Here is a 14,375-nt window from a genome sequence, read left to right as displayed (position 1 = left end):
TGGACTATTTGCACAGAGCTTGACTGTCTTTTATATTGAGGGAAAGTTTATACTTAATGGCTTGTCGTTGCCTTGTTTTTTTGTATAGTGCCAGAAGTCCAACCCAGAGCGTCACACCATGTGCATTACTACGAGGTCATCTCTTTAGCCCAACTTTTGTTGTTGTTGTTCCTTATTAAGAATGAGAAAGGGGAGTCGGGCGGTGGTGCAGCGTGTTAAGCGCAGGTGGCGCAAAGCGCAAGGACCAGAGTGAGGATCCCGGTTCGAGCCCCCGGCTCCCCACCTGCAGGGGAGTCGCTTCACAGGCGGTGAAGCAGGTCTGCAGGTGTCTGTCTTTCTCTCCCCCTCTCTGTCTTCGCCTCCTCTCTCCATTTCTCTCTGTCCTATCCAACAACAATGACAACAATAACTACAACAATAAAACAACAAGGGCAACAAAAGGGAGTAAATAAATATTTTTAAAATCTTTAAAAAAAATAATGAGAAAGAGAGAGAAAGGAGAAAGTGTAGTATTGCTCCACCCCCTACGGGGTTCTTTCTGGCCCCACGTGGTGCTGGTGATCAGACCTGGAGTCTCACATGGCAATGAGAATACTGGAGAGCTATTTTCCTGACTGTGGCTTATCCTACTTCAGTTGGGCATAGTGTTAATTTTTAATTTTTGTAGTATCTTCATTTTTTTTTTATTGGATAGAGACAGAAGTTGAGAGAGAAAGGGGAGAAAAGAGAGGCACCTGCAGCCTTGCCTCACCACTTGAAAAGCTTCCCCCTGCAGTTGGGGACCATGGGCTTGAACCTGGGTCCTTGCATGCTATAATGTGTGGGCTTAACCAGGTATGTCACTGTCTGACCCCTGGGAATAGTATTATTTTTATTTATTTTTTTAAAAAATTTTATTTATAAAAAGGAAACACTGACACAAACCATAGCATAAAAGGGGGTACAACTCCACACAGTTCCCACCACCAGATCTCCGTATCCCATCCCCTCCCCTGACAGCTTTCCTATTCTTTATCCCTCTGGGAGTATGGACCCAGGGTCACTGTGGGATGCAGAAGGTGGAAGGTCTGGCTTCTGTAAATAGTATTATTTTTATACGTATGTCCTGGCATAGTTTTTCATTTGGGTTAAGGGGAAATGTATTTGTAGTTTCAGTGTATTATCTGCTGAATCTCTTCTGGCCATAACCTCTCAGAGGACTTTCTGCATTCATTGCTGTAGTGCTATATACATTTTGTGAGTACAGTTTACACCTCTTAATGTGTACACGTTTCATTGTAATTACCACTAAAATTCCACTACCTTTATCAGATTAACTCTATACCCTTCTCTTCCCCTGTCCTATCCCCTTCCTCTCAGATAACCATTGTATTTTTCATAGAATGTGAGTTATTTTTTGTTATTTGTATGTTAAGCACTCATCTCAAATGGCAGTTTTTTTTTTTTTTTTTTTTGATCATTAAAGCCCCTAATGCCCTTGGAAAGAACTTCAATAAATGCACAGAGTACCAGCTGATGAGACTTCTTTTGGGTAACACTCAGATTATGAATGCTTCGCAGAAATACCCCAACTGCCCACAGATGTAAGGCAGTGGGCGACATCCTCTCTGAGCTGGTTATAAATGTAACCAGTGGCTTCAGTTAGGGAGTCTCAGACATTCTTTCCTAAAGAACTTGAAAGCTGTTGTACTTAAAAAGACTTGTTGCTACATTTTCTTATATTTATATGTTTTTTTTTAAATTTATGGGGGACTCTTATACATAGTATCTTAATTGTGTCTTGCAATTTGAATAATGACGGGTTGTATGATTCTCAATTCCAATGATTTAGATTATGTTGTAAGAAGCAGTACCAAAACAGAAGTGACTGTTTCAGAGATGGCCCATGTGCTTTTTGAAATTTTTATGTAGTACATTTAAAAAAAAAAGTCCCTATGATCAATAAAGGTATATATCATAGAATATAATATAATCCTTGATTTTCTTTATATTTTCTTTATTTTTTTAAATGTGGGGGGGAGGACGAACTAGGGATCGAACTTGGGACCTCATGCTTGAGAGTCTTAACACTTGAGCCACTTACCAGACTGCATTTTTTTTCCCACTTTCGTTAAGTGATAATCACTGCATATAAAGTATTTTTTATTTTATTTCTTTATTGGGGAATTAATGTTTTACATTCCACAGTAAATACAATAGTTTGTACATGCATAACATTCCCCAGTTTCCCATTTAACAATATACCCCCCACTATGTCATTTATCATCCTTCATGGACCTGTATTCTCCCCACCCACCCACCCCAGAGTCTTTTACTTTGATGCAATACGCTAATTCCATTTCAGGTTCTACTTGTGTTTTCTTTTCTGATCTTGTTTTTCAACTTCAGCCTGAGAGTGAGATCATCCCATATTCATCCTTCTGCTTCTGACTTATTTCACGTAACATGAATTTTTCAAGGTCCATCCAAGATCGGCTGACAACAGTGAAGTCACCATTTTTACTAGTTGAGTAGTATTCCATTGTGTATATATACCACAACTTCCTCAGCCACTCATCTGTTGTTGGACACCTGGGTTGCTTCCAGGTTTTAGCTATTACACATTGTGCTGCCAAGAACATATGTGTACACAGATCTTTTTGGATGGGTGTGTTGGGTTCCTTATATGTTTTAGGGGAAGTTCGTAGATTGAATTGTCTTTAAAATGAAATTGGTTATTCTCTCAATTTTTTCTCTCTCATTTACCTCAGATCCAAATGTGGAGAAAGAGATGAGTTATCCCCAAAAAGGATTAAAGTGGAGGTAAGAATATGTATTCTATTTTCTCATGTTATTAATGTTTGCTTAGTTACTCAGATTAAAAACAAAAATATGGTCCCATAAACTTGAGAAAAATGTGGATTGTAGACTCTTCAGAACTCTAGAGCAGGGGTAGGGGGGATGGTGCACCCAGAGTGTACACACGTTACAGCGTGCAAAGACCTGGGTTCAAGTCCCTGGCCCCCACCTGCAGGGGGGAAGCTTCATAAGTGGTGAGGCAGGGTCGCAGGTGTCTCTCTCCGCCTTCCGTCTCAATTTCTGTCTCTATCCAAAAATCAGTATTAAAAAAGAAACAATAGAACATTTTTGTTGTCATGAGTATCTATAGTAAGGTGAAGTAACAAATGAAACTAAGAAAGTTATTGTTAAAGTTTTTTTTAATTTATTTTTCCTTTTGTTGCCCTTGTGTTATTGTTGTAGTTATTATTGTTGTTGTTACTGATGTAATCGTTGTTGGATAGGACAGAGAGAAATGGAGAGAGGAGGGGAAGACAGAGAGGGGGAGAGAAAGGCAGACACCTGCAGACCTGCTTCACCGCCTGTGAAGCGACTCCCCTGCAGGTGGGGAGCCGGGGGTTCGAACCGGATCCTTCCGCCGGTCCTTGCACTTTGCGCCACATTGTTCTTAACCCGCTGCGCCACCACCTGACTCCCTGTTTTTGTTTTTTAATGATAGAATGCTCAGTTCTGGCATAAGTTGGTACTGGAGATTGAACCAGCAGCCTCTGGGGCATGAAACATGCACACTGATGTTCCCACAGGATGAGTGAGATAGCTTCTTAGGCCACTAAAAAGAAAAAAAAAAAAAAGCTTTTAAAAGGAAATAATGCTGAGATTAATGCTCTTCTGAAAATACAAATTTCCCTCTTGCTTAAAATCTTTCTTACGGGGAGTCGGGAGGTAGCTCAGTGGGTTAATCACATGTGGTGCAAAGTGCATGGACCTGAGGATCCCGGTTCGAGCCCCCGGCTCCCCACCTGCAGGGGAGTCACTTCACAGGCGGTGAAGCAGGTCTGCAGGTGTCTGTCTTTCTCTCCCCCTCTCTGTCTTCCCCTCCTCTCTCCATTTCTCTCTGTCCTATTCAACAACGACAACATCAACAACAACAACAATAATAACCACAACAACAATGAAAAACAACAAGGGCTACAAAAGGGAAAATAAATAAATAGAAAAATTTATTTAAAAAAATCTTCCTTACCGCTTTGTACTCTGCCTAAAATGAAGTCTCCATTTTCATGAAGTATCTGAGACCTTACGTGACCCAGCCGTGGCTTGCTCAGAACCCCCTCATCTGGTAGCCAGCTCTCTTCACAGCCTCTTCACAGGCAGCTTCATTGCCTTTTAGCTCCAGGGACGTGTCAGCTGCAGTAATGAGAGTCTCTGCGCTCACTGTTCCTTCTGTCAAAATGGTCCTCTGCATCTCCATGTGGGTCAGCTCACAGCTGACATTCCCTTTGACTTTGTTGCCTGCCTTTCTAATGGGATAGCCTGACCCCAGAATTATACTCGGGCTCAGTTTCTGGGTTTGTTTGGTTTTTTTGTAGCACTGACTGTGAAACTGTTACGTATTCATTTTTAATTTATGGATAGTCTTCTGAAAAACAGAGCTCTTAGCTCTCAAGCCATTCATCTCTTCAGCTTAGAGTAGTATGTTGTACTTAGTAGGCAGTTCATACATCTGTTAGATGAGATAAGGAATGGCTGGATAAGTATCCTTGATCTTTATTTTTTAATTTTTTTAAATTATCTTTACTTGAGAGAAATTGAGAGGGAAAGGGGAGGTAGAGAGGGAGAGACAGACACCTGCGGCCCTGCTTCACCACTTGTGAAGCTTTCCCCTTGCAGGTGGGGACTGAGGGCTCAAACCTGGGTCCTTGTGCTTTGTAACATGTGCACTCAACCAAGTGTGCCACCACCCAGCCCAGTTTCTTTGATCGTTAAAACTAACCTAAAACAATAAGTCTCACAAATTTAAAAAAGGGGATATGTTTAAGAAAAGATAAAAGTTGTGCTGATATTTATTACCTACTCACAGTTAGCATTAATAGCCCTGAAAGCCAAGATTACGTAGCAAATATATATATATATATACACACACAGATATACAGTGTTACAGGACTGGTGTTGTCACATGATGGTTTCACAAAAGGACTCTCAGCCGGAGGCACCAAAGGTCCCAGGTTCAATCCCCAGCACCACCATAAACCAGAGCTTAGGCAGTGCTCTGACAAAAAACAAAAGCAATAACCAAACAGTGTTGTTGTTGAGTGTCATTAAGTATATTAGTATAAACTGTCTCCTATTTTTTGTTAGACTCATTTGTGTTTGTGAACAATTCTAATCCTTCCTTAGGAAGACGAGTGAGTAATCAGCCCCAGCTTCTGTGCATGCCTTCATAGACACTGAATTCTTGATTTTGTTTTCCCAGAAACAAATGGGGACATTGGCTTTGAATTCCATCCACTGTTTTTTGTTACTTCACATTGAAGTTTATTTTTATTTATTTATTTTTTTAAAGCCCTCATGCACTGCAGGGCATCAGTATCTTCTTCAGAGTCTCTGCGTGTGTTACACACATCTATGTCCCTGTACGTGTTTATAGTGGAGCTACTTAAAATACACAGTTCTCCATACTGTGCATGTATATACTTTGAGCACGAATCCTTGCCTAAAGTATCTTGTGGACTCTGTAAGTCAGAGTTGAAATTGGGAGCCTCTGTGTTGGTGCCAGAAGCTGGTGTGGAGGTCATGTTGGTTGTACAGGGTATTTCCTTCAGATTTCACACTGGACATTAGGGTTTTTGTATCTTCTGTGTCTGCTGGGGGAAGGGGAACGTTTCTGGCATGAGACTAGATGAAGGGAGGCTCTACTAAGGAAATTGGAGCTGGGTTTGAAAAGAAGGGTAGGATTTCAGAGGATAGGAAGGGATGCGAGATGAAGGGTAGAGAGGCACTTCAGAGCTTGACTTACCCAGGCAGAGCAACAGGTAAGAAAATCCTGGGTGTGTTCACAGAACACAGATGCCGGCTTGTCTAGATTTTGTGTCTGACACACAGGAATTCATCAGTAAAACTGGAAAAATTTTAGAATCCTTTGAAGATACTATTTCTCTTTTTTCATTTGAGTAATTTCTCTTATTATTCTTAACTTACTAACTGTACTAAAAGAAAATCAAGACAAATTTAAGGTTTGCCTATTGTAAAATATAACATTCATAATTACTAGGCCAGACTTAACAAGGTCATTTTTTTTTTGTTTCTTTTTATCTTTTTTTTTTTTTCTCAAAATCCTTGACACCACCAATAAGCAGTTATGCTAAGTTGCCGTCTTTTTCCATTTTAAAGAGATAAGTTTTACAGTGAACAAAAGGAAGTCTATGGTGCAGTAGATGAAATAGAAATGACATCAAAATAGTTACACTGCAAGGAAAAGAAAATATATTCGTCATTCCATTTTGGATGCGTTTGGATGCACTAGGAAGATCGGTGCTTTGTTTAAGCTCAGTAAAATGTTTTCTTGTTGCTAGACACTGTCTCCCTGAATAGTGTGTGCAAGGCTGGCTAGAATGTTTAAGAACCTGATTTATTTTTCTTCCTAGAATGCTCTGATGTAGTAGGCTGTTCCACGTAAGGAGATAGCCTATTCACTTGTTTTTGTTATTATCTAATACTAGTTTACATGTTGTGTTAAAATACTCCAGATAATCTGTTTTTTTCTAGGTTTCCTTTTTTATTATTTTATAGGACAGAGAAGTTGAGGGGGGAAAGGGAGACACAGAGGAGAGAGACAGACAGAGAGACACCTACAGCCCTGCTTCACCACTCGTGGAGCTTTCCCCCTGCAGGTGGAAAGTGGGGACTTGAACCTGGTCCTTGTGCGTGGTGAGTTGTGTGTTCAGTCGGGTTTGCCACCACCTGGTCCAATCTGGTTTTTTTTTTAATTTCTTTATTGGGGGATTAATATATTACAGTCGATAGTAAATACAGTAGTTTGTACATGCATAACATTTCTCAGTTTTCCACATAACAGTACAACCTTCTCTAGATCCTCTGTCATCCTTCCTGGACCTGTACTCTCCCCCACCCTCCACCCCAGAGTTTTTACTTTGGTGCAATAGGCCAACTCCAGTTCAGGTTCTACTTGTGTTTTCTCTTCTGATCTTGTTTTTCAACTTCTGCCTGAGAGTGAGACCATCGCATATTCATCCTTCTGTTTCTGACTTATTTCACTTAGCATGATTTCTTCAAGTTCCACCCAAGATCAGCTGAAAATGGTGAGGTCACCACTTTTACTAGCTGAGTAGTATTCCATTGTGTATATAGACCACAACTTGCTCAGCCACTCATCTGTTGTTGGACACCTGGGTTGCTTCCAGGTTTTGGCTATTACAAATTGTGCTGCTAAGAACATATGTGTACACAGATCTCTTTTTGGATGGGTGTGTTGGGTTCCTCAGGATCTATCCCCAGGAGAGGAATTGCAGGATCATAGGGTAGGTCCATTTCTAGCCTTCTGAGAGTTCTCCAGAATTCTTTCCATAGAGATTGGACCCATTCACATTCCCACTAGGAATGCCAGGAGGGCTCCTTCGACCCCACAACCTCTCCAGCATTTGCTGCTCAGTCTGTTGTGTTTAAATAGGGCTTCTCCTTACAGGGCATGTTTAGACAATAAGAAACAGACTTTGAATATTATTTCTTTATTTCTTAGAGTTTATGAGAGAGGTACAGAGATAAAGACATCTTGCCAGGTTAGGGAGGGTGACCATTTGAGGGTAGGTGCAAGGGTAGGTGAAAGGGATCACTCAGCTGGTGGGCTGAGGGGGGATAGAGGGGGGATGGGGGGGTAGAGGGGGGATGGGGGATAGAGGGGGTATAATCTCTGAAGCAGGAAAGAGGAGGAGCAGTCATTCTTCACTGATCCAAGGCAATGATTTATTAAACCAAAGGTCTGAGTGGAAACGTTACCAATATACATTACAAGGTATATTCAAATATAAGACATAACCATTTGTTTAGCATAGAGGGAAGATGTGTGTTCAGAAGATAATTAGAAAATAAATCACAACGGTTTAGCTCTATGTGTCTAGGACAGCATGCACCTAACACCGCTTGTTAATGTCAGTAAAGGAGGTGGAAAGTCAAGAATCAAGGTCCCCGGGCGCTCTGTCTCCCTTCCTTTTGTGAACATTAGTTGGCAGTGGGTTCATTTGATAGGTTTCACTTTCATAAAGAACATTCCATGCTCTGGAGCGAAGTGTTGTGACTTGCAGTGCTCCGAGCGGCGTTCTGTGTGAGAGGAAGGTCACACCACACCCAGCAGTCTCAGTTTTGGTGATGGTAGCAGACTGACGGACAGTGACCCTCCTCTCTCTCTCCCTACCTCGTCCTTGTTCCCTGAAATTGCTGGAGAGGAGCCAAGAGGTGGGAGGGGACAGCATTCCTGATGCTGTGTGGGCTGGCCTGGCCGGCAGAAACAATCAGCAGTAACAGTAATGGGATGAAAGAAAAGGAATTTGTTAATGGAGACCAGAAAGCAGAGACGTGGGGCTTAAAGAAAGACTTCAGAGGCCGGCGGACACCTGCTGGCGGTTCCAGTTGAGTGAGGAAGGGGGGAGGGAAGAGGGTCAGAGTAGCCACCTACGCTGATGCTAAGCTTGTTGAAAAGAAAGCTGGTCTAATTTGATGTCGACTCTTCCCCTCTGGATCAGAAAAACAGAAGCATCACCACGTGCTATTCATATAGAAAGTGTGAGTAGGAAAAAGGAGGGTGCACCTGTGAGGCTGACAGCGTCTGCTGGGACAAGTCATCTCAGCCACCCGCTAATATTTAGTGCGTGAGGGAGAGTGAGGGGGGAGCCGGCGGAATGAGAGTAGTCAGGCCCTGGTGCTTTTTTCTGTCTTAGTGCTTGGAGTTAGAGCCTCTCCCGTGAAGAAACACTGATGAATGGCAGCAGCCAAGAATATGACATGAAGATTAATTGCTCCCAGCAGGGTACAGCCGGTTGGGGGTGGGGAGGGAGAGACTGAGAGACAACAAAAGCCCCCACCAACCAGGATGTCAGAGACAACAGTTTCTTGGGGGATGTTCTGATTTTCTTGTTTGTCAGATATTTGTCTACTTTACTATCTTTTATCTATTTATTTCCTCACTTTATTAGTGATCTAATGATGATTAAAAAGACTATAAGATAACAGGGTGCAATTCCACACAGTTCCCACCACCAGAGTTCCGTGTCCCAACCCCTCTCCTGGTAGCTTTCCTAGTCTTTTTTTAAATTTCTTTATTGGGGGATTAATGTTTTACATTCAACAGTAAATATAATAGTTTGTACATGCGTAACATTTCTCAGTTTTCCATATAACAATACAACCCCCACTAGGTCCTCTGTCTTTTACTTTGGTGCAATACACCAACCAACTCCAGTTCAGGTTCTACTTGTGTTTTCTCTTCTTGTTTTTCAACTTGTGCCTGAGAGTAAGATCATCCCATATTCATCCTTCTGTTTCTGACTTATTTCACTTAACATGAATTTTTCTTTTTTTTTATTTCCTTTGTTGCACTTGTTGTTTTATTGTTGTAGTTATTGTTGTTGTTGTTGCATAGGACAGAGAGAAATGGAGAGAGGAGGGGAAGACAGAGAGGAGGAGAGAAAGATAGACACCTGCAGACCTGCTTCACCGCCTGTGAAGCGACTCCCCTGCAGGTGGGGAGCCGGGGCTCGAACCGGGATCCTTAATGCCGGTCCTTGTGCTTTGTGCCACCTGCGCTTAACCCGCTGCGCTACCGCTCGACTCCCTGCATGAATTTTTCAAGGTTCATCCAAGATCGGCTGAAAACAGTGAAGTCACCATTTTTAATAGATGAGTAGTATTCCATTGTGTATATAGACCACAACTTGCTCAGCCACTCATCTGTTGTTGGACACCTGGGCTGCTTTCAGGCTTTGGCTATTACACATTGTGCTGCTATGAACATAGGTATATACAAATATTTTTGGATGGGTATGTTGGGTTCCTTAGGATCTATCCCCAGGAGAGGAATTGTAGGCTCACAGGGTAGGTCTATTTCTAGCCTTGTGAGAGTTCTCCAGACTATGAGGCAATTTTCTAATACAATCAAATGCTAGAAATTAAAATTTACTTTACATGTCATTTCTCTGTGAGTGTGAGACCAGAGCACCACTCTGCTCATCTGTGCAGTACGGGGATTGAACCCACAGCCTTGCATATCCAAGGCACCTGTTCTCCCTCTGAGCCACTTTCCTCGCTGCTATTAACATCTTAATCATGAGTATTTGAGGAGTAGGATTAAGATGGTTTTCTCTGTTTTATTTTCTGAGTTTTTGATAGCGTGGTTATTTTATTTGTGACGTTGTAACTGAAAAAGGATTTTGTCTTTGTCCCACAGGATGGATTTCCAGATTTCCAAGACTCCGTGCAAACACTCTTCCAGCAGGCTAAGGCAAAAAGTGAAGAGCTTGCTGCTCTGAGCTCACAGGTGACGTCAACTACCAACTCCTACTTTATAATAACTGTGGGTTAAGAAATGAATGCCTGAGGAGCCAGGCAGTGGCGCACCTGGTTAAGTGCGCGCATCACAGCGCACAAGGACCTGAGTTCAGGCCCCCAGTCCCTTCGTGCAGGGAGAAAGCCTCACGAGTGGTGAAGCAGGGCTGCAGGTGTCTCTCTGTCTCTTTCCCTCTCTATCTCCCCCTCCCCTCTCAATTTCTCTCTGTCTCTATCCCATAATAAATAGAGTTTTAAAAAAGAGTTTAAAAATATTTAAGAGACGGAAGGAAGGAAGGAAGGAAGGAAGGAAGGAAGGAAGGAAGGAAGGAAGGGGCTGATTCAGCTGCCTCAGTTCTAAATATCCAAGAACTGGATGTATTTCTGTTTTTTTTTTTTTAAATGTCATCCCATCCACACCTTGTATCAATAAGCATGTGACAACAACTTGGTTTGCTTTATGAGCAGAATGTGACATAGTGCTGCTCACTTTGCCATTGTAGACTTGGAAGAACCAAGACAGATTTGCTACTTAGGAAACTCAGGAGAAACCACTGGTTGTCTTGAAAGTAACCGTGTTGCTATCTCCAGGTGTAACATCACCCAGATAAAATAAGAGAGCACTTGATCTCAGTCAAGTGTTGGTAGCCAATACTGTGGTCATTGCTAAGTCATTTCAGCTTGTGTAGTGAATAGTTGTCAGATTCTAGGTAGCTTGGGTGGTTTTTGCTGTTGACTTATTTAACTGTGTATACCCAGGTTAAGACATTTTTATTTATTTTTTGATTTTATTTCCAATATTATGTCGAAGAGAAATGGTGAAAGTGAGAATTCCTGTCTGGTCCCTGATCAGAGGGTCATGCGTTCAGCTTCTCCTGTTGAGTATGATGTTGACTGGAGGTTTGTTGTCTATGGATTCCACTATTTTGAGGAATTTTCCATCTATTCCCATTTTTTAGTGTTCTGATCATGAATGGATGTTGGGTTTTGTTAAGGGCTTTCTCTGCCTCTATGGAGATAATCATGTGGTTTTTGGTTTTGCTTTTTATTGATGTGGTGGATCACGTTGATTGATTTACGTATACTGAACCAGCCTTGCATTCCTGAAATAAGTCCTACTTGGTCATGATGAACAATCTTTTTAATATACCGCTGGATCTGGTTGGCTACGATTTGGCTTAGTATTTTAGCATCGATGCTCATCAGAGATACTGGTCTGTAGTTTTCCTTTTTTATTGTGTTCCTATCTGCTTTTGGTGTCAGGATGATGTTGGCTTCATAGCAGGTGGGAGTATTCCTGTGTCTTTAATCTTTTGGAAGAGCTTTAAAAATAGAGATATTCGCTGTTTCCTGAAGGTTTTGTAGAATTCATTTGTAAAGCCGTCCGTGGACCCAAATTCTTTTTGGGGAGCAGAAGGTGGGCGTTCTGGCTTCTGTAATTGCTTCTCTGCTGGACATGGACATTGACAGATGGATCTATGCCCCCAGCCTGTGGATCTTTCCTTAGTGAATAGGGCTAGATTAACATTTTTAAAAGTCATTCCTACAGGCAGTACTGTAAAATTTAATTCCTTTTGATCTCCTTAGGGATTTCTTTTGGTTCTGGTGGGTGTAGTGTGGAATTTTATATATAATCCTGGAATTTATCAGAAATTTTATTAAAAAATTTCCAATGAATTTGCAAGTTCATCAAATTAAAGTTATGATTCCTTTTGCCCTGGCTTAAGAAAGCATTCAGAATAACACAACCTTTCATTCTGTTCTGAGTTGTATTTTACTGATTGATAGATCTTCTATTGTTAATCAAGATTTGTCGTGATTTTTAACAGATCCTTTTCTTGCCCCCTTCTTAAGGGGATTAATAGTTCACAGTCGACAGTAAAATATAGTAGTTAGTACATTGTAACATAACACTCTAACCCCCCAGCTAGGTCCTTCTCTGCAGTCATGTTCCAGGACTTGAACAGCCCATCCAACCCCCACCCCCTCCCCCAGATTCTTTACTTTGGTGCAGTATATATATATATATATATATATATATATATATATATATATATATATATATATATATACTGTATCAGCTTCTTTCTACGCCTCTCTCTCTCCCTCTCTCTGTCTCTGTCTCTCTCTCTCTATCTCTCTCTTTAAATAGCATGGTGTAGTGATTCATATTTCTGCATTCTGACATGTCTTTGCCCAAATACTGCAGAGGGACTATTTTTAAATGCCCATAAAAGTAATTCAGACGGTTCGAGCCCCTGGCTCCCCACCTGCAGGAGAGTCGCTTCACAGGTGGTGAAGCAGGTCTGCAGGTGTCTGTCTTTCTCTCCCCCTCTCTGTCTTCCCCTCCTCTCTCCATTTCTCTCTGTCCTGTCCAGCAATGATGACAACAATAATAACTACAACAATAAAACAACAAGGGCAACAAAAGGGAATAAATAAATATTAAAAAATAATGAAAAATAAGTAAAAATATTTTTTACAAAAAGTAATTCAGAGCAGCAGTGATAGAGATGGGACGTACAAAGCTCATGTAGAGAAAACACGTCTGTCACCAGCTCATTGTGCACTTCAGAATGTGTTTGCGATCAGCTGGAAAGCCCCCCACGACTCCAGGATGAAGGTTGAACATCCTCATTGGCACTGGTCCTCTTAGACGGAATGGCGTTGTTTCATTTTAGTAAGAGCTGTGTTTGTCTGGTTCTTCTGCACAGCCATTTTACACCTTTCTTCTCCCAAACATAGTCATCACATCAGAGCCTGTGTAGTGTTAAATCCCAAAATTAACCTGCCAAGACTTCACTTGATTTGTCAGGAGCAATTTATAACAGAGGTTGCTGTTGCCCTGAGGGTCCTTAAAAAAATTCTTTGAAAAAAAATTCAGTCCCTTAGAAAACAAAGTGAAGGTTCTTTTGCTTTTGAGCTGAAATGGAATGGGCGTGAACAGGAGACTTTTTTTTTTTCCTGTACAAAATCCAGCTTTCTATGTTTGAACATGATGGTGTAGACATCTATGCATATTTATGGAACCTGTACAACACATGCAGTGTGAACTCATTTTAATGAATACTAAATATATTTGCTGGAGTCTGAAATTGGCATCTTTAAAACCATTAAAAATCTAGAATGTTTTAGTTACTGATATTATTTTTGCTTGACTTACTAGCAGCCAGAAAAGGCGATGGCAAAGCAGATGGAGTTCCTTTGCACCCCAGCTGGCTATGAGAGACTGCAGCACGCAGAAAGAAGGCTCTCCGTGGGAATCTACCGGCAGAGCTCTGAGGAGCACAATCCCAACGGCTTGGCGTCTGATGCTGCTGATGGGCCAGGTAGAGCTTTGGAGTGTCCTGCACCTGCAACAGCCCATTACTCTGCATATTCCCAGAGAAACAAAGTGGTGCTTGCTTTCTTTCTTTCTTTCTTTCTTTCTTTCTTTCTTTCTTTCTTTCTTTCTTTCTTTTTAATATTTATTTATTCCCTTTTGTTGCCCTTGCTGTGTTATTGTTGTTGTTGTTATTGATGTCGGTGTTGTTGAATAGAACAGAGAGAAATGGAGAGAGGAAGGGAAGACAGAGAGGGGGAGAGAAAGACAGACACCTGCAGACCTGCTTCACCGCCTGTGAAGCGACTCCCCTGCAGGTGGGGAGCCGGGGGCTCGAACCGGGATCCTTATGCCGGTCCTTGCGCTTTGCGCCACCTGCGCTTAACCCGCTGCGCTACAGCCCGACTCCCGAAGTGGTGCTTTCTAAGTTTTTGTATTCGTGAGATAATTTTACAGGTTCACTCTCAAAATTGCTACATATGTATTTTAGCATGATCCTGGGGAACAAAGCTAGGGGTTTCCACATCTGTATTACTTCCTACTTTCTCAGTACCTTCTCTGGTCCGTTTTATTTGACAGAGACTAGAAATTTTTTAAAATAATTAATTTAACTATTGTGTAGAAACAGAGGGAAATTGAAAGGGGAGGGAGAGATAGAGACGCCTGCAGCCCTGTTTCACCACCTGCAGAGTTTTCCTCCTGCAGGTGGGGACCGGGGCCT

General features: G+C 41.7%; 1 protein-coding gene across 9 annotated transcripts in view; it reads left to right on the top strand.

The window, feature by feature from the left end:
* The window catches only part of NAB1 (NGFI-A binding protein 1), a 51,253-nt gene that overhangs the window by 28,546 nt on the left and 8,332 nt on the right, over positions 1–14,375 (top strand). For 7 of the 9 annotated variants that reach the window (XM_060177562.1, XM_060177563.1, XM_060177560.1 and 4 more), the window contains exons 4-6: positions 2,751–2,802; positions 10,235–10,324; positions 13,499–13,661. In XM_060177562.1, coding sequence (XP_060033545.1) covers positions 2,751–2,802; positions 10,235–10,324; positions 13,499–13,661 — 305 coding nt within the window. The remainder of the gene's footprint in view (positions 1–2,750; positions 2,803–10,234; positions 10,325–13,498; positions 13,662–14,375) is intronic. The other 2 variants (XM_060177556.1, XM_060177558.1) reach the window with 1 other exon arrangement.

This window comes from Erinaceus europaeus, chromosome 18 (genome assembly GCF_950295315.1).
Source record: "Erinaceus europaeus chromosome 18, mEriEur2.1, whole genome shotgun sequence".
NCBI lineage: Eukaryota > Metazoa > Chordata > Mammalia > Eulipotyphla > Erinaceidae > Erinaceus > Erinaceus europaeus.
The sequence above is the reverse complement of the archived record's forward strand: the minus strand, read 5'-3'. Positions and strand labels throughout refer to the sequence as shown.